We start from the raw sequence: 21,050 nt of genomic DNA on the forward strand, positions 1-21,050 counted from the left end.
GTAACTTGTAATTGGTAACTAGATCACCCCTCGAGACCAGACTCCGAAAAGGTGTTTTGTTTGTTTTTTTTCTCTCCACACAGTTAAGATTTTCACTGTTAAGTTTTAGACAAAACAAATTTCAAGAAGTTTTGTATTCCATACTTACAAAAATATAGGACTCATTACTTTGCTATAGTTTTTATCAATTGATTTCAAACTCAGCAAAAATGAAGCTGTGACACTTGGTGTTCAGACAGACTGCAGTGTTCCACCACTCCAAATCAGATTTCTTAGCTTGTCATTCACTTTTCCTTGTGATGTTTCCAAATGATTCTGGTACCTGTTCATCTGAAGAAATGAAACAATGGGAATGCAAATGTTATGTTGACAAACAATAAAAAAATTACAAATATTTCCTTCTGATTGCATCTGTGATAGATTGGTGATGAGTTTTTTCCAAACTATTTTAAAACAAAAAAATTGCATGTTTTTCAGTCATGGCAATATTTGATTCAATTCTGGGTTACTTGTCTAATACCAAACCACAGCACAGTCATCTCATGGCTCTTGACATGTATATTAAAAAAAATAATTAATTTAAAAAATAAATAAATAGAAATAGGACAGAAACCCCAATGAGGAAACACTTGATAATGTGGAAGGGAAAATTCTCACTGACTCACAGCTGAGCAGTTTCTTTCAGCTTCATGTACAGTTCTGTTGCAGACTCCCAGTTCTCTGGCTTCTGTAGTTGTTTGTGCTCCATAACAAAGTCAAAGTCCTCCTGCATGTTTGAGTCCCCACATGGAGCTATTGACAGGCTCGCCTCTGGAACAGCATCCAAATCAGCTGGTTCAATCTCAAATCCAGTCTGTGGAGCCAAATCTGTGTTAGATAGAATAAATAGCATTTATATTATTTTATATTCAATCAATATAATAATAAAAGAAAACACAGAAATATCAATCCATCACCAATGTTACCTGTGTGGTCAGCAGTACAGTTCATTGGACATGACGCTGTTCTGGAAGTGTGAATCCTGTGACTGTTCCACAGTCTCACACACTCATCCAACATCACCATAGCAACATCTCAGAAGGCACTGATGCTCATGGCTCCCGTTGAAGTATCCAGCAAACAACTCCATCCAGAACTGAGACCTGTAGAAATGGATAGAATCGGAAGTAAATATATATTATTCGTAGAAGTGGGACTCCATTAAAAAATATCTAATTCATTAAAGGCTTTGTAATGAATGAATTGAAATGAACGCGTTAAAGTCCCAGCCTCAATTATTATATATGTTTAGAGGAGTTCATCTGCGACAGAACATACAGATAAAAATCAAATGAAAGGTCAGTCATAATAAAATGACTTCATGAAGGCCACTTACCTTCCCCTTCTAAATATGGCCCACCAGGATTCAACACGCTGCTTATTCGTGGATGAGCCATACATGTGGCTGGACGGCCCAGAGCAGCAGTCATCATGATGGAGGCGTAGGGGAGACTGAATGGCAGCCATAATGCCATTCTCCGTGCCACAATCAGTCCTCAGTCTCATGAGAGGAGATTCTCAGCGATCACTGTTGGCTTCTTGTTATTTGTCGGTCCACATTGGAGCCACAGCACTTTAGGTGAAAAAATCCATCCATGCGTCCTGAGAGAGCCAGTTTATCAGAACCATCTGCATGCCACATACAGTTCGCTCCCATTGAGTAGCAGCTTCTTCTTAGAAACCTTCTGCGTGCTCTCTCATTCATCACATCATCTCTCTTCACTCGAAGATTGGACTTTTGTCTGAGTACCTGCCACATCGTCCGATAGCCAAACAGTTGTCCAGGTCCACGAAGTTCCAACCTGATGGCGTTTGGAGAGGAATCATCCTTTTAAGAGTCCGCAGGCTGATGTTTGCACCGTGTAAACTTCACATCATGCTTCAGTAGATCAGGTGCTGCTACCTCCGGATCTGTATATAATGGGAGTGTTTTCCCTCTCTGAGCTTTTAAATCAGCTCCATGTGGCGCCATCAATCCATGTTTATCTGCTAAAATAACAAAAAGATATCATTCATTTCACACACACACACACACACACACATATTGACTTCCATATTTTACAGATATATCCACACACGTACCTGGACCTGTTTCCTTTCGGCCCACAGTTCTTTTGACTTTGACTTTCTGTCCTCCATGAATTGTTTATATGATGTTCATGGTTGTTCTGCTGGAATGAACGGAGTTCCGTATCAAAACAGAAAGTTAGCAGCAGCTAAAACAATCATCAACAATTGTGCATTTAGCATAACTGAAAGCCTAAAATAAATAAAAACTAACAACGCATACTAACTAAACGCGTTGCTATTCCGTGAAGACAACGATTGGCTGCTAAATGAAACGGTGCACTTTAATTCACTGCATGTCTGACAGCGGCTTCAGCTAGTTAGCGCGATGCTACACTTAGCTTGTTTAGCATTTTCCGGCTGTTTATTAGATGTCTCCTGTGCGCGTGCTCCTTCCGTCTGGTCCGTTCATCAACGTTAAACATTCTACAGATCGTCCGCACGGAAAACACAACCGCGTAAATTGGCTCAAGTTGTTTCCACAAAACGGCCAAAACACCATTTAATCTATGCCTGCAAAGTTTTCCGGGCACACAAACCGATACAAACTTTTTGAGCTCACAGTCAATCTTCTTCTGGATCACTTCCGGCATTTGGTACATTCCCCTTCCGGAAGATTTCTTTTGGAAATTTGTTTTCTAAAATGTAAATTTGTTTTGTCCGAGGTAAAAGTGTTTTTATTATGTAATTCTGTTGAATAAATTGTAAAAATATTCCCCAACATGTAAAAGTGTTTGGCACTTTGTAATTTAGTTTTGCACTTACCGGCCACCGTATCAAACAGAGCAGGAACACTAAAGTAAGGGGCGGGGGGTGAAAACGACAGGAGGGTTAAAGAGCAGATTCTCTCTGAGGGGACGGATGTTGCCACAATACACAGTGTGTGTGCCATCACATGTGGAAGATGTGTGCAGACTGAAGCCTTGGTCTGCCACCAGCTCAGAGGGGCTGCACTTCTACTGACCACCAGGGGGCTCCACTGGTTGTTTCACAAAGTCACAGCGTGTTGGAGTCTATCAGGGTATTTTCCAAGCAGCACTGTGTTTCTAACATCTGGATGTTGGTAAAGAGTTACTCTGCATTGGCCGGGAATTGAACCCGGGCCTCCCGCGTGGCAGGCGAGAATTCTACCACTGAACCACCAATGCTTATTTAACGATTTTCATCATGACGTCATGAATCTCCAGTCATCAGCAGCCTTCAACACTTCCTGCATTTTATAACGTGGCAACTAACCCGGTCAGGGAGAGTCTTCTTTTTTCTGTTTTTCTCACACAGGTGTCACTCCTCAATAAGGATTCATGACGTCATCTCACAACTTGTATAATTTATTTGGCAACATCTTAAGTTTTATTGTAATTTCAGTATTAATATACAACAATGTATTTACATTAAAGCTGATATCTTTCTATAATGATCCATCATGGACTGCTGGACTCTTTCATATCAGTAAATCCACCGTGTTTTAAAGAAGTTCAGAGTGTTTCAGAGTTTCTGACATGATACAGACAGACAGATCCAACAAAATTATTTAAATGAACTCCAGCAGAGACAGCACACACACACACACACACAGTGGACGAGGTGCGCAACTTCGCTCAGTCTGTGATTCCAAAAATGAGCAAAAGCAGGAAAATCAGCATTTTAATAAGTAGAAGGAGGAACAAACCAATAGATTTAGTTTTAGTTCAATTTACCGCCACTTATTTGTCTAATAACAGCTGATTTGTGTTTCACTTTATTTGCTGTTGAGACAAGCGTGGGCGTCTTCGTGCGCATGCGCCGTTCCGGCTGAATCTTATGCGAGTGTGACGTTTGAGTTGGTGTTGCGTGAGAGAGCGATGAAGGACAGGAAATGCCTTTGATCTGCAGTGACGTCACACAGCGTCGTTGTGAGGTGTTTCAACAGTTGTCGATGTTGTCAGTGAAACATTCATTCATCCTCAGAGTCATCTGCTTCTACCGATCTCCATTTTCATTTCCAACCACTCAGAGAGACAAGAACACACACAGACACACTCTGACTAACCAAACCATTCCAGGAACAATCAGGATGATTCTGGCTCAGGGTGTGACAGGTCCGGGGTTCAAATCCCAGATGAGCCCTTTGTCAGCTGTTGTAAGAAGTGAAAAAGCCTCCTAAATGTGGAGGGAGGCCGACTCTGTCAGAGAGCAGTGTGCATTCTAGCTTCCTTTAGCTGTCAGCCTCTGATCATCAACTCTTCAGCTTCTATGACTTCAACAATTCCTTCTGAATGCAGTCTGAGGCAGTGATTGTGAAACTTTCATTCAGACAGAGATCCCACATTCAGAAGAAAACAGCCACACACAAACAAAGTCATCATGAACAGCCTACATGGAGCCTAAATGAAAAGAAGCAGGAACTAAAGTGTGAAAATAATGATGAACAAAGTGTCACACAGAGAGGCTGCAGCCTGGTGTGGACTATAACGTCAGAAAATGGATCAGTCTGTGACACGGAGCACTAAAGTTGGAAGGCTGAGTTCAGCTTCTTTCATGTTCTCCCTGTGAAAGAAAGAAGGTGAACATGAGCTTGATATGAGAACTATATAAATCATTTGAATTTTATTTATACAAAACTTTTCAAACTAATAGCAATGTTGCACAAAGTGTTTTAAACATTAAAATACAAAAATAAACAATATCTCCCACCCATCATCATCATCATCATTAAAAAAAAAACATTTACGTTTTATGAAGTGAAGAAAGGGCCAATTTAAAAGTTTAATCAGTGCCGACTGACAGTAACATGTTTCACAAGGAAATGTTTTATATCAACAAAAAATGCTTGTAGAAATGTCCCCAAAGCAGCCCAAAGGGTCCAGAAGAAGCTGAACCTAAACCCCAGGTGGAGTTTGGAGGAGCTGGCTGAGAGGAGAGGAGGACTTGAGGAGTCTCTGGGATCATGGTGGACTGGACTCTGTTCTCAGACCAGTTCTGATTCCTCTGTCAGTCTCTGCTGGATGAAGCTCTCCTCTCCACCTCCCAGGAACATGGTCCAGAGTCTGGACAAGCTGCTGCTGCAACATCTGGATCATCAGGAAGCAGCTGATCCTCCATCAACACACACCTTCCTCTTCACCACCACCTGTGTAGAGAAGAAGAAGAGAGCAGATCCATCACTGTTTCCTGACTCTGTCAGTCAGTGATGCAGATCCAGCATAAAGACCTGCAGGGACTTCAGTCCTGTTCAGTCCAGATGTGCAGCAGCTGCTTCCTCTCAGCTCATGTTAACGTGTTAGAGTGAACACACTGAGCTGGAAACTCACAAACAGTCTCAGCTTAGATCTGACAGTTTGATGGACGAGGACCAGAATCTGAACATCTCTGAGTTCTTCAGCTGGAATCTGCTTCATTTGATGGTCACATGATTACATCAGTCCTCTGACTGATCTGATTGGCTGACTGTTTTCTCTCTGTCTTTCTGTCTAATTCTGAAATCTGTTTCTGTTTACCTCTCACAGCTTCACTGAGGAGTTTGAAGGTTCACAGGAAACACTGAGTCTTTGTTCTGATACTGGATTTAAACAATATTACTGAAAGGAACATGAACTGAGTCCAACTGTACTGACCTCAGAGTCTCCAGTCTGAAGTCTGGACTCTTCACAAGATCAGACAGTTCCTTCAGGTCTGAATCCTTCAGGTCGTTGTGACTCAGGTCCAGTTCTCTGAGATGGGAGGGGTTGGACTTCAGAGATGAGACCAGAGAAGAACAGCTGATCTCTGACAAACTGCAGTGACTAAACCGGAGTGAAAAATAAAATATGTGACAGTTCCTGCTTGAAAGCATTCAGTACTTCATCTGTTCAGAGCTGAAGGTTTAGAAAATGAAAGTCAAACAGCTTCACAACAGTCATATTTAGCAAGATTTAATGAGAAAACATTTGACAGAACCTGAACTGACTCATGACTGTCAACATGAATAAAAACTGTGCAAAATTAAAATGTCATTTTCAAATGATTGAAAATCTGTTGTAAAAATTTACTTTGAACCATTTAACAGTTAAATGTCTAAAACCTAAAGAGGATTTTCCCTCATAAATATAAACATGTCTGCAGGTCAGAGTCACCACAACTGTAACATCATATTAATCTGAGAGCAGAAATAAAACATGAGTCTGACCTCAGAGTCTCCAGTCTACAGTGAGGACTCTTCAGAAAACCACACAGATCCTTCAGTCCTGAATCCTGCAGGTCGTTGTGACTCAGGTCCAGTTCTCTGAGATGGGAGGGGTTGGACTTCAGAGCTGAGACCAGAGAAGAACAGCTGATCTCTGACAAACTGCAGCCCTCCAACCTGAGTAAAGAATAAAAGATGTGACTTTAGGAGACAAAGTTCCTGCTTGAAAGTGTTCAATGTTTCATCATCTGTTCTGAGCTGAAGGTTTACAAAGTAGAAGTTTAGAAAATGAAAGTCAAACAGCTGAACCAACAGGAAGCAGCTTCACAACAGTCAAATACAAACAGTGAGAAGATTTAATGAGAAAATGAAACAACACTGTAAAGAACCTGAACTGACTCAAACTGTCAACATTGTGATTTGAACACATCAGAAATAACCAAACAGCAGAGTCAGCCAAACTTTATTTCTATCTCTGATTCTGCCACATATGAACTCCTGTATAACAATCTGAGCTCTGGCAGGTAAGTCCACTCTAAAACCAGTCAAACAGTCTCCAAACAAGCTGCAGAAGTTCTACACAGAAAACCAAACTTATTATTCATGATATATTTGAAGAAATATGAAGAGTTTAATGTTGAAATCATATTTAAATAGGCAGAATCTATTCTGATCTATATCATCATAAATGGATTATAGGGATGGGAGGGGATATCAATCCGTAGAATCCTGAGATTGATATTTACCATATCTGAGTAGATCAGCGAGGCAGACGAAGCAAACATGTTTCCTGCAGCAGAGAGAGGAGGGCAACGGGGCAACTGCTCCCCCAGCAGACCAGCCCTTAGAGCCAATCCTTATCTTAGTGTGGAACCAAACCACTGCAGTTGAATATTCCAAACTGAACCAATAGAGCCATGTTACGTGTGTATGATGCCATAAAGAAAAGATTTTCACATTATGCTGAACATTGTTCCAGAACAGTGCTGGAAGTGGAGACTAATGGAGAACCAAGACAAAACACAAGTGGAGCATTTTAGGCCAAAATCAAGTGTGAGAAGTTGAGCTGTTGTTAATCTTGGGACAGTACTGCTGTCCTACACTGATCAGTATAAATGTCCTGACGTTGGACCAACACATGACATTTAACCCAGCTGTCAGTGTTTTAGCTCAGTCTGCAGGTAGAGCCCTGAACAAGTCTGAACACTGTGCTCATCTGGGAGTTCATACTTTCACTCTGTGTGTAATGTGTGTGTGTGTGCGTGTGCATGTGTGCGTGTGTGTGTGTGTGTGTGTGTGTGTGTGTGTCAGACGATGCTTCTGCTGTCTGGGGATTCTGTGAATATTCTCTTTGTAATACTCAGCATCATAGAGCTATTGGTTATCTTACAGCAGAACACAAATGGACCTCAGTGTTGGCTCTTCATGGTGATTTGGGTTGGGAGCCCTCGAGTATCAGACATAAGAGACAAATGCTCCAGCTGTGGAACAGATCTGTGAAGCTGCCTGATCATAGAATTACTAAAAAGATATTTCATTCTGACACTTTGCATCACCATCCCTGGGCCAGTGAGCTGAAATTAATATTCTATATGAGCAATTTATCTGATATTTTTATTAATAAATGATGTTGTGATATTACAGATAGTATCAACAAATTGTTCCTAAAGCAGAGAGATAAATGGTGTCACACCGTGGTGAGGTTGTCTCATCTTGGTTTTATTGTGTCTTGTCATTTCCTGTTTTTTATTTTGAAATTCCTAACTCTCCTCTCGTTTCAGAACACTTACCCTTCCTCATGTAGCCTGTGCGTCTTCATGATTACCAATTGTCTCCACCAGTTCCCCATTTCCCCCCACAGCTCAAATAGTCTGTCTTCCCCTTGTCCTGTGCCAGTGTGTTGTTGATTCATGCCCCACACCAGCGTTAGGTCCATGCCACAGTCCTCAATTCCTTGTGTAAGCTTTTGGTCCTCGATTGATTGAATTTTTGTTGTAATTTCTATATCTCAGTTTAGCCTTTGTGTTTCCTCTGTATGAGTGACCTTTTGTTTGTAGATCCTTTTTGATAGATTCATGTTCACAGCCTTTGTGTTTTCCTCTATTAAGAGTGATTTTGAGTTTCAGTAACGTTTTATAGAAGTACCTTTTTGATAGCGTAGCGTTAGTAGCGTGAGTGAGTTTTCTTTTGTTTATTAGTCAGGGTTTTCCTCCTTACGGAGTGTTTTTGTTTCCTCCTTTTTGGTTTTTCTAGTGTAGGATTATCAACCTCCTTCGGGAGCGATTTTTGTTTTCTAGTTTACTTAGAACCTAGTGACATCCCCGTAATATGAAAGTTTCATAGCCCTATTTGTTTATCACTCGGTTCTGAGATCATTGCTGCCCAGAATAAAGTCTGTGTCTTGCAAAACCTCTGCGTCTGAGTCCTACCTGAGTCCCGGCCTGACAAATGGTCTCTGGATGTTTGGAGGAAGCCAAAATGAAGATCCTATTGTCTTAATAAGAACACTTACAGTCTGGAACCTTACATTAAGAATAACTGAACTAAAAGACAAAGATCATTATGGACAGTTGTGTTCAGAACACTTAAACAATATTACTGAAAGGAACACGAACTGAGTCCAACTCTACTGACCTCAGAGTATCCAGTCTGAAGTCTGGACTCTTCACAAGATCAGACAGATCCTTCAGTCCTGAATCCTTCAGGTCGTTGTGACTCAGGTCCAGTTCTCTGAGATGGGAGGGGTTGGACTTCAGAGCTGAGACCAGAGAAGAACAGCTGATCTCTGACAAAGTGCAGCCCCACAACCTGAGTAAAGAATAAAAGATGAATTTATAGTTCTACTACCAGCCTTGCTATCACATCTCTAAGTATAACTGAACTAAAAGACAAAGATCATTATGGACAGTTGTGTTCAGGAACACTTCCATTAGTCCCAGAAACAGGGAGCTTTAATGCCACACCTGAGGAAGACCGGATTTGTTCACTATGCAAACTGGATGAAGTAGAAAGATCCATTTTTTGTTTTGTTGTTCTGCATACGAGCACCTCTGAGGTGTTTTTGCTGGCTAAATTGATTATTATTTATGTTGATTTCTTTGATTTGGATGATTCTGAGAAACATAAGTTCCTTTTTAGCAAAGAGACTCATGTGGTAGCTGATTTAATTTCCAAGGCAGAGGAAATACAGCTAAATCTTTGATTTGGTTATTTTTTGTGTTTAAAATATGATATAACATTATGACTTGAGAAAAGCATAATAATGTATGTGTATGTTTATATGCAGATATGAGCGTTTATGTTGTTACAACAGCCACTGTATGATTAAATACATGTCTTATAAACCCATGTGGGTTGGGCCTTTTTATGAAATGACACGCAAACAAATAAACGAAATAAACAGCAGACTAAAATCTGCATATTAACATACATTCAATAATATATGATGTCCCCTTTCAGAAATAAAAAACATTGATTGATAAACTATTTCTAATTCCAATGTCATTTTCAAATGATTAAAATTCAGTTTTCCAAAGTTATTTTCAACCATTTAACAGTTTAAATGTTTACATTTTCCCTCATAAATAGAAACCTGTCTGCAGGTCAGAGTCACCTCAACTGTAACATCATATTAATCTGAGAGCAGAAATAAAACATGAGTCTGACCTCAGAGTCTCCAGTCTACAATGAGGACTCTTCAGAAAACCACACAGATCCTTCAGTCCTGAATCCTTCAGGTAGTTCTGACTCAGGTCCAGTTCTCTGAGATGGGAGGGGTTGGACTTCAGAGCTGAGACCAGAGAAGAACAGCTGATCTTTGACAACTTACAGTTCTCCAACCTGAGTAAAGAATAAAAGATGAAGATCAAATCATTGATCATCAATCAGAAATGTCCTCATCAATGATCAATGGTCACCATCATGTCTCAACACACATCATCCAACAACAGCACAACATTCAAACTACAGCAGGTCCAGTCAGTGAACTGACCTCAGAGTCTCCAGTCCACAGTTTGGACTCTCCAGTCCAGCACACACCAGCTTCAGTCCTGAATCCTTTATTTGGTTCTGACTCAGGTCCAGGTCTCTCAGATGGGAGGGGTTGGACTTTAGAGCTGAGGCCACAAAGTCACACTCAGTCTCTAAGAGTCCACAACCAACAAGTCTGTGTTGACACACATTACACAACATGTCACTGTGACAGAGGAAACTACATATTCGTCTGGAGGGTTTGAGGACTAAAGACTCTGAGACTTCAGTCTCTCTCTCACACCGTCAGAGTTTCAATCATTTTTCCAGTGAAGAGACAAAATGTGGTCATTTGGTCTTCCATCAGGTCCTCAGTCTGTCAGGGACCTGACCCAGGTCTGTCTCCTCTGAGGGAACATGAGGCCATGTTGACCTGAAAACATTTGACTGTCTACTGTTTTGATTTTCACTGAGTTGAGATCAGTGAACAGTGAAGCTGTGAAGATGATCAGTCACTGATACCTGCTGATGTCATCAGTCTTCAGGATTTCCACTAGAAACACAACTAAGTGAATATTTATCTCTGGCAGCATTTGAATCATCTGAAAACAAACAGCTGACAGTGAAACACCATCTGAATCAGATTTGACTTAAAAACATCTTCACTAAGAAGGATGGATGAGAATGAGAGTGGACTCACCGAGCCTTCCTGCAGTTCTTCACAGCTGGGATCAGTCTCCGTCGTCCCTCCTTTGATGTGTTGTACTTCTTCAGGTCAAACTCATCCAGAACTTCCTCTGACATCTGTAGCATGTAGGCCAGACCTGAGCAGTGGATCTCGGAGAGTTTCTTCTCTGATCTTGTCTCTGACTTCAGGAACTCCTGGATCTCCTGATAAACTGAGTGATCCTTCAGCTCCATCAGACAGTGGAAGATGTTGATGCTTCTGTCAGGAGACATTTTCATCATCTTCTTCTTCAGGTTATTGATGGCTCTCTGGATGGTCTCTGGTTTGGTTTCTGTCTGACCCAGCAGACCTCTTAAGGCTCTCTGGTTGTACTGCAGAGAGAGACCATGAAAGAAGCGGACAAACAGGTCCAAGTGACCATTTTTATTTCTGAGGGATTTCTCCAGGACTGCCATCAGAAAGTCCTCCGGGGCTGAATCTTGCTGTTTTTTTCCCAGGAAGTTGTCCAGGACCTCCTTGTTCCTGTTGGTGTGACAGTGGAACATGTAGACTGCAGCCAGAAACTCCTGAACACTCAGATGAACAAAGCAGTAGACTGTTTTCTGGAAGATCACACTCTCTGTTTTGAAGATCTCAGTACAGAGTCCTGAGTACACTGAGGCCTCTGTGACATCAAGACCACACTGCTCCAGGTCTTCTTGGTAGAACATGATGTTCCCTTTCTCCAGATGTTCAAACGCCAGCCTCCCCAGCTTCAGAAGAACTTCCCCGTCAGCCTCCATCAGCTCCTGTGGACTTGTCTCATGTCCCTCATGGTACTTGATCCTCTTCCTCCTGGTCTGGACCAGCAGGAAGTGTGAGTACAGGTCAGTCATGGTCTGAGGCAGCTCTCCTTGCTGGTCTGTAGTCAACATGTGCTCCAGAACTGTAGCGATGATCCAGCAGAAAACTGGGACTTGACACATGATGTGAAGGCTCTTGGACTTCTTGATGTGTGAGATGATTCTGTTGGACAGCTCTTCATCCCTGGACCTCCTCCTGAAGTACTCCTCCTGCTGGGCGTCAGTGAAGCCTCGGACTTCTGTTAGCCTGTCAACACATGAAGGAGGGATCTGACTGGCTGCTGCAGGTCTGGAAGTGATCCAGAACAGAGCCGAGGGAAGCAGATTCCCCTGGATGAGGTTTGTCAGCAGCAGGTGGACCGATGACTCCTGTGTGACGTCAGACACGACCTCCCTGTTGGTGAAGTCCAGTGAAAGTCTGCTTTCATCCAGGCCGTCCAGGATGAACAGAACTTTACAGGCAGCCAGCTGCTCTGCTGTGACCTTCTGTAATGTTGGATAGAAAACATTAAGCAGCCTGAGAAGACTGTACTGCTGATCTCTGATCAGGTTCAGCTCCCTGAATGAAAGCAGAACCAGCAGACTGACATCCTGGTTCTCCAAGCCCTCTGCCCAGTCCAGACTGAACTTCTGCACAGAGAAAGTTTTTCCAACTCCAGCGACGCCGTTGGTCAGAACCAGTCTGATGGGACTCTGCTGGTCAGGTGAGACTCTAAAGATGTGGTGACATTTGATTGGAGCATCATGGAGGCTCTTCTTATTAGAAGTTGTCTCCAGCTGCCTCACCTCATGTTGGGTATTAACCTCTTCACTCTGTCCCTCTGTGATGTAGAGCTCAGTGTAGATCCTGTTGAGGAGGGTTCCACTTCCTGTTCCTGTTCCTTCAGTCACATGTTGACATCTGGTCCTCAGACTGATCTTATGTTGATCTAAAACCTCCTGTAGAACACGATCTGCTGACAGAGAAGAGACAACGTCAGACTGAAGACAGAGAGTCTGAGGATCTGATGAAAAAGTCATAAGTTCAGTCTCACTCTGTTCAGGGCTGGTCTTTAGACCTGGTCTGGTTCTGGATCTTTGTCCACACTGGGGACAGGAGGAGTCTCCTGAAGAAGCAGACTGGTCCCAGTGTGAGGTGCAGCACTGTCTGCAGACCCAGTGTCCACAGCTGGTAGAGACTGGATCCTTCAGGACGTCCTGACACAGAGCACAGTGGGACGGCTGCTCCTCTTCAGAGACATGTCTTTCCCCCGTCCTGTCTCTGTGAAAACATTTCTTTATAACTGACATGATCTGACTGATGTAATAAAATGTTTGGGCAGAAAAAAAACATGAGTAGTTTCTGGTGATAAAACCCAGAAGATCCATCTCAGTGTCTTCCTGAATCTGCATGAATGATTCAGGATCATGAATATTAATCTGTGAACAGATTTTCATTCTCATCTTCATCTTCATCTTCAGTCTCTTACTCTGTCTCTGAGGGTTCAGGTTCGTTATTGAAGGCTAGAGGACTAAAGTCTTTGGACCAGTCAGACTTCAGAGACAGGCAGGTTGATCCTGGAGACTCTGGTCTGGCCCCCTCTTCCTCATCACAGTCCAACATCTTCAGGACGGTGTCAGTCTGAGAGGGAAACATGCTCTGGCTGACAGACGACAAAGAAGAAACAGGAAAAGCGGTTTGTTCCAAAGCTACACACCAAAAAACACCAGGTAAATACAAACACACACAGACCTTCATCTTCATGAAAGAATCAGGCTGTCACATTGAATCAAATTGTCGATGGGGAGAACAGGAAGTACCTCACTTCACTGTGTGTCCTAATTTTGTCTCAGTGTCATTTTGTGGACAGAGCTTCATTCAGACTCTTCTTCCTCCACTGTGGACAGAACATGTAACTGACAGGGATGGGAAATATTTCTAATACATGTATTTTAAATACAAACACTATTTTGTAACTTGTATTTGGAGATATTTCAGTGTTGTGTATTTTTGTGTTTTCAAAATACGTTTTTGTGAAACACTGTGATGAAATGATCTATGTATTTATCTTTCTATCTATCTATAAAGAACAACATTTCTGTTTGTCTGTCTGAGGCCCCCTTGTATGGTCATACACCTGTGATACCGTTCTCTGCCAAATGCGATTTTGGCACTCTTTCACACTACGGGCACGCACACTTCATGTACTCATCACAACACAAAATGCATGGTGCTGCAGATTAGACTGAGTCCTGGGTATTTGGTGTTTTGTCCGGGCCTGTCAAGGAAGTTGTTTCACAGCAAGATGAGCAACAAAATTAGATAGTTTAATTTTTGTAACACATTTATTTTCAACCATGAATCCTTTAGCATTTTTCTGTTCAGTCTAACATTCTGAGCTTTTTGTTTTTTTTTTCGTAACCTAACTCTCGACAATCTCTATGATTTTTGCCAGCGCACAAAGAAACACGTTCTTGTCATGTTACACGGTTTCTTTTTGTTTCATGTAGCCTACATAGGAGTTTTGTATCTCAATATCAATATCTGCGCTGCTGCCCTTCTCCGTCACCTGTAGTCAGCTAGTTCTGGCTCATAATGTTGGCCATTTTAATCTATTTTCTGAGGAATGTACCCACATAATGTTCTGCTGTTGACTGTATTTAGGCTACAAAAAGCTACAAGCATGCAACATGCCTCAAATTCGTTCTCCCTCAGATTTGGATTAAGAACATGATTGGAGGGAAAGTCAGGAGTAGCAGAGACCAGTGAGGAGAAATGAGTGAGAAAATGGAAGGTGATGAGGAGAGCAGGTAAGACAGTTAAACTGGTGTAAGCTTGTATGTTGGACTCTTGACACATTTGCAGCTGTGTAGCAGTTTTAATGGTAGTACAGGAAAAAATAAAGAATTTATGCATGCTGATTCTAAATATTTTGTTTACTAAGCCTCAGGAATTATGAACTTTGAGTCAGCTATTTATCAATATACATAGCAAATACACTACAGATGAAGAGTGTAGAAAAATATTATATATAAAATATGATATTTCCATAAAACCTCTGCGGTTGATCACTTACAGCAAGATTATATTTGTGTGGGCTTATTGTTTGGGGTAAATATGTCAATTATGCAGCAGTGAGAGTCATGTTTAAAATTCATGTTATATTTTGTTTTGAGGAGTCAGAGTTCAATGTATTAACAGATTACTATTATCACACCACGAAAAGGAAACAGCTCTTTTCTCATATTCTGATCCAGAAAACTTTTTTCTCAGTACCTGAGAAACCAATACTTGCTTGTATTTGGTAAAATATTCAGAATAATGTGACTGTCTTTCTTATTTTTGCATTTACATTGACAGAGGTTGAGCAAACACCAGTTTCAGGTGGGTACAAAATCATACAATTGTGATGCATCTCACCATAAGTTTGCTCGTGATGGTGTTTAATAACTGAAAAGGTTAAATACCAGCTAGATTCATAGTTGGCAATCTATTAAACTAGGAGAATAAATAAGAGTACTTTAGGAAGTGGTCCTTGAGCCTGAGTTACCTGACATTTGTCAGGACAGAGGTTTATATTGGAATGTCTCTAACATGAGGGGTAAGCAAGTCTAATCTATTGAATGATTAGTTTTTCCAGGTAGTGTACAAGTGAAGGGATGTATGAAAAAGGCTATTAGTGTGTGTGTTTCCTCTGTTGTGGGTGTAATTTTGACTCATATTTTCTTCTTCAGTTTTAGACATGTAACTCTCTGTTACACGGTTGACGGCGCATCCAAACCAAAGGACCGATTTAAGATGAAGTAGCAGGAAGACGCTGAGTCTCCATTTCAACTTGTGTCCAAAGTGTGGACTTCAAACTTTATTAATTTTTTAACCTGGCTGATAGGCCAAGCAATAAATCTATGTCATGCTCTTTCCTGAATATTGTTGACTCGTTTCGTGCAGCAGAACGGTAAAAACAGGAAAGCACTCACAAGCAGTACTCTATGGTGATAAAACCCTGAAGATTCATCTCAGTGTCTTCCTGTATCTGCACTAATGATTCAGGATCATTCATATTAATCTATGAACAGGTTTTTCTTCTCATCTTCACAGTCTCTTACTTTGTCTCTGAGGGTCCAGGTCCATTACTGAAGTCTGGAGGAAAAAACTCTTTGGACCGGTCAGACTTCAGAGACAGACAGGTTGATCCTGCAGACTCTGGTCTGGCCTCCTCTTCCTCATCACAGTTCATCATCTTCAGGACGGAGTCGGTCTGAGAGGGAAACACTTTCTGACTGACAGAAGACAAAGAAGAAACAGTTTGTTCCAAAGCTACACACCAAAAAATACCAGGCAAATCCAAACACACACAGACCTTCATCTTCAGTCAGACAGAAAAATAAAGTCCCGGTCAGTTTTGTTGGTTTCATTATAGGTTTCATGTGCATTTTGACCTAACCCTAACCCTGATTATATCTGTGTGTTACTAACAGCCATCACTTTTGTGAATTTCTGACTTTTTCAATAATGGTGCCATTAAGGAAAAGTTCCCAAGTGTGGGAATTTTTGAGTTGTTGCCATTGAATAAAAAATAAGTTGACCCAGTGTTTATTTAAATAAAATACAGTACCACATCATCCAGGGGTGCCTTTCATAACGACAGCAAACAAAAAGAAGGTAAGACGAATATTATGAGGGCAATAACACAACAAAGAAAGGCCCTTCTGCTGTGGAAAAATTACTAGTCCTGAATAAAAACACGAGTTAGATAAGCACACACCTCCAGTACACCAAGCACATTACCAAAGAAAAATATCCAGGTAACCAGACAGATTAAAAAAAAAAAAAAAAAGAAGAAGAGGGTACCAAGTCAATCACCCCTACTGCCTCGCTGCATTATGTAAATATTTTCCCTGTCCAGTCTGTCAGTTAGAATCAATTCTGACAAACCTATTTCAAAATACAGTTTTTTTTGCCTTATTTTATGCTTCACACATGCAGATAAAGCGCAACTAAAAATTGGAAAGGTGTCTGTTACCCTAATCTTTTTTTTTTGGTTGGGCCTCCTGTTAAACAGTGGAATCCAGAGAAATGTGTTAAAAACGGGATTCTCAAAAGAAAATAAGATGATTGCACAGCCTATCCAAAAAAAAAACAAAACATGACAATCAACCAGGAGTACCAGTCAATATGGGATCAATTTTGACTGCATGCCAATGTATGAGCGTAGCCACATTATTCTTTGGTTGTTATTATGTTTTATATTACAGAGGTTGTGATTTTTGTTCATAGTTCAAGCCATTTTGGTGTGTTTAAAATATGATCAGTTTTTGGCTTTCCATTGAATTCAAATTGTGAAAAGCACGGTTGTGTTTCATATTGTGGTGTTCAGCAATGTTTGTATATATCAGTTAGATGGACCAAAACAAAACCATTAAATGTAAAGCCGGGAAGTACTGTGATACTTGGAACAACAGTAAGCACGTTTACTTGACACCTAAAAAACTACAGCGTCTGTCTGACCAAAACTGGACTTTTAAAGTACATGTAAACACCGTCGGACTGAAGCTGGAGGAGGTGATCTGCACAGGTGCTTAAGTTTCACACCAAGCTATGACCTGGAAGTTGAATGGCATTTAAAACATAAAAAGAAACATAGTCATGCCAGTTTACCTCTGAGTTGCTAACTTGCTGGCTCACCGATCTTTGCTTCTTTCCACCTCTGTTGTGGTCTGTGACGTCATAACTCAATCGGTAGTGACCCATTACCCCCAAGCTGAAAGAGTGCACATCGCCACCTATCGTAGCGGAGGCGACATGATTTCAACAAATAAATCGATTTCAATCCTGTGCATTTATACTGGGACCAGGACAGAAGTCCGATGAGATGGCTTTATCGAGCTATAACCACAGCTCGACTTAACTGTGCATGTAAACGTGCTTACTAACACCCTCGAATCCGAACATGGTGAGTCATTTTTCTTTGTAGCAGTAGAGAGAGAGTGGAGAGCCTTTTTAATGTGGCTCTCCACCAGCATTAGTTGCAGTCATGTCATCATTTAGAGGAGTGATAGCCTATTTCAATGACAAAAAAAAGCAAGGATCAAAAGAAAACACAACGCTATTGTCAATAAATTATCCAAATTAAGCGATGATGCCATTTTGCAACTTTTAAGACATCCAATAGCTACTTTCCTTCCTCAGGCGTTGGCAACACTATAGTAACAATATAACAAGAAATTTCTCCAAACCAGAATGTGATCGGGGTGACTTTTGAACACAGGAAATAAATCACAAACTCATCCTGACAGCAGCCCCCTGAAGCACTCTCAAAGTTTCTGCAAAGGAATTTTCTAGTTGAAAAGTCCAAGACCAATAATAATAATAATAATAATATTAATAATATCTCCACATGCTGGTTGACCTCTCTATTAAAACAAACTAACAAACCAGCAGCAGCAAACGTTCAGCAGTAAACAATGTAAGTGACATTGAGAGTGAATAATGAAGAAACACACGACATTTTGCATATCTGAAAGCAGCCAATCAGCATCCAGAAAAGTTCTCCTGTGCAGTCAAACAGTCAAACAACACAATGTGATCACAGTGATCCTGTTTACATATTTACAGATTCTCACCTGCTGAACTCACTTCAGGGAGACTTTCTGACACTTTCCAGCTTCATGTGAGGAGAAGAAGCTGCTTGTTCTCCCTCATCAGTCCTGGTGTCTGTTTGAGCTGAGGAAAAGTTACACCCTCATAACTTCAGAGTCCAAAGTATGACACAACATCAGATTTAAAACCGCTCCAACCTGTTTTTGAAACTGCTGTAAAAAGGCTAAATGACTCCAGACTATGTGGAATATGGCCCGGGATTGAATAAAGAATAATGCCTTACATCCTTACATGTAATTTATTGATCCCAGAGTAGGAAATTCTCATGTCACAGCAGCAAGACTCGCTGTACAGTATGTAACAGGATACTAATAATAACAAAATATCAAATATATACAATATAATAAAAACTATAAACATACAATAACTACACAAACTATAAGAATACAATGACACATAAGGTGCTATAAGTAGCAGTTTGTTTTGTTTTTATATATCAGAGATGTGATTTTTCTCTGTCAGACAGATGAGAGTTATTGTACAGTGTGAGGGAATGTGGCAGGAATGATTTCCTGTATCTGCCTCTTCGACAGCGAAACTCTAACAGTCTGTTGCTTATGTGTTGGTTATATGTCAGGTTAAGAGGTCAGACACAGAGAGGATCAAATCCAGACAAACAGTCTGGAAATGAACATGAGACGCTAAAGATAATCTATCAGAAAATGAGTGGAATGAGATGGTAGAACTGATTAGGTGGGTGCAGCAGGTGAGTGGAAAATTGCTGGCAGGTTGGAGTGGGCGGATCGATCCACATATCAACAGTATTGATACCAAGGTCAGCATCAGTACTGGATCAATACTAGTGTGATGAAATTGATGTTTTTGTTGCAGTCTCTCTTTTATACATTAAACACATGACTTGAATTTCCTCACAGAGTGTGTGTGAGTGCAGCTTCTCTCTCAGTCCTAATGTGCATACAACGCTCCTCCCTCACTCCACTCAGGCTCACTTGGCACGCCACAACTCTCTAAGTTTTGCTGGGTAAGAGACAGGTATGATCAAAACAAGGCAAACCGTGCATAAATGAATGCAACAAACACGAGATATAATCTGTCAGAAAATTAGTGGAATGAGATGGTTGTACTGATTAGGTGGGTTCAGCAGACAGGTAGAGCTGGGCAGGTGAGAAAAGAAGAAAACCAGTGCAGTGTGACGTCTTTGTGTTGATTCTATCATAGCGTGCATTTATGACCTTTCCCATGGCAGAACTAACACAGACTAACAGCTTTCAGTTCATGATACGCAGACAACAAACAATATGAAAAGAACGTTTTAATACCATTAACGAAATTAAATTGAAACAACTAACAGCAGGTGGTATAAATAAACCCACTGGCTTGACATGGCTCGGTTCTGGAGCGTCCCCTGCAACCAGACCAGTTCAGCCACACTGACAGTTTTGTGACTGTTTTTGGGAGGAGGGAGAGGACGGAGCTCCCAGCAGTACCTGCTGCTGCTGCTGCTGATTGAGAACTGCAGAACGATGTGTACTTTCACGAGTTTGATTCCCGGCCAATGCAATGTTTCTTTTTCCCCCAACTTTTTAAAACAGAGCTGCTCTACATGAAAAGCAGCACTGACAGGTCTCCTCCATCTCACTCTTACTTAAGATGACTTCCAGGCCTAGATGTTGCAGTCTCATTATATGAAAGCTGTGAGTTTGACCCTCACATGGGGTTCACCTGTGCTCATCTGTTCCCCTCACACAGGAAAAGTACCCGGAAGGGACCAGCTTTATTTAAGAGCACAAACAACTAACCCTAACCCAACTAAATAAAATGTACCGCAACCTAAGAACACTAAAAAAAGAATAACTTGCATAAACTCACATACCTGCATTGTGGAGAAGAAACATTCACAGGTGTTGACAGGTTTTTCTCCTACATGCCCTCTGTGCTCTGTAACACCATGAACACAGTCACTACATGGCTCCTGTTAGCATCCAGTCTCAATAGCACACTCTGGCGTTATAAGCTAAGGAGCAGCCGAGCAACTCATGCTTCTCCACTTCTCCTCTAATTGGCGAGATTATGCATGAAAATAACAAAATATATAGTTTTACAATTTAACTCTGTGTTTACATCAACTTTTTAAGTATTTTTTACTAACTTAGTTCAATTTACACAACAAAAACGATAAAAAAAAATACAAAGAGCATCAGAAATGCGTAATTTTCTGGAAGGAGAGTCGCGAGCAAGAGGAAGTAATATGCAGCGCAAGACGGTAAATGGAGATTACAAAATAAAATATACATTCTACTTCCGGTGATTCGCAGACCTCCCTCCCGGCATTTGTGTACGTTTTAAACCTTAACATCAACATCTGTAACTGTAAATTCCTGCCTACAATATTAACACTCAAAAGAATAAAAGAAAGCATGACCAAAAAAAAAATACTGTCCTTCAAAATAAGAGTGTGCGCTTCACTGCCATGTTGTTTGTCTCTGAAACCACGTCTGTGTCGGTCAACACGTGTGCTCCTCACAGTTTTGTGTCACTTCCTCAAAGGTTTGAAGTGATGTGTGAGTCTGAAGCGCTGCTGCCTTTTGTGACGTCACTGCCATAAAGGTTAAAAGTCCGATCAGGAAGTGTGTCCCTCGCCGGGTGCGGTGGCGCGCGCCTGTAATCCAAGTTCCCGGGAGGCTGAGGCTGGAGGAGCGTTTG

The 21,050-nt window shown here is 41.2% G+C and overlaps 1 protein-coding gene, 1 long non-coding RNA gene and 1 other non-coding gene across 3 annotated transcripts; all 3 read right to left on the reverse strand.

Annotated features, from left to right (window-relative positions):
• Nucleotides 1–3,183: 3,183 nt before the first annotated feature.
• trnag-gcc (transfer RNA glycine (anticodon GCC)) lies at nucleotides 3,184–3,254 on the reverse strand. The gene has a single exon. It is a non-coding gene; the product is annotated as a tRNA-Gly (tRNA).
• Nucleotides 3,255–6,255: 3,001 nt separating this feature from the next.
• LOC115053057 (protein NLRC3-like) lies at nucleotides 6,256–12,196 on the reverse strand (the record flags this gene model as incomplete). The annotated part of the gene is made up of 5 exons (XM_029517623.1): nucleotides 6,256–6,424; nucleotides 8,882–9,055; nucleotides 9,914–10,087; nucleotides 10,239–10,412; nucleotides 10,917–12,196. Coding segments are annotated over 5 exons (1,971 nt in total), but the record flags the coding sequence as incomplete, so codon positions are not given.
• Nucleotides 12,197–12,947: 751 nt separating this feature from the next.
• LOC115053142 (uncharacterized) lies at nucleotides 12,948–15,891 on the reverse strand. The gene is made up of 3 exons (XR_003841418.1): nucleotides 15,833–15,891; nucleotides 13,216–13,389; nucleotides 12,948–13,007 (listed from the first exon to the last, which is right to left on the reverse strand). It is a non-coding gene; the product is annotated as an uncharacterized LOC115053142 (long non-coding RNA).
• Nucleotides 15,892–21,050: the final 5,159 nt, after the last annotated feature.

Source organism: Echeneis naucrates, chromosome 2 (genome assembly GCF_900963305.1).
Source record: "Echeneis naucrates chromosome 2, fEcheNa1.1, whole genome shotgun sequence".
Taxonomy (NCBI): domain Eukaryota; kingdom Metazoa; phylum Chordata; class Actinopteri; order Carangiformes; family Echeneidae; genus Echeneis; species Echeneis naucrates.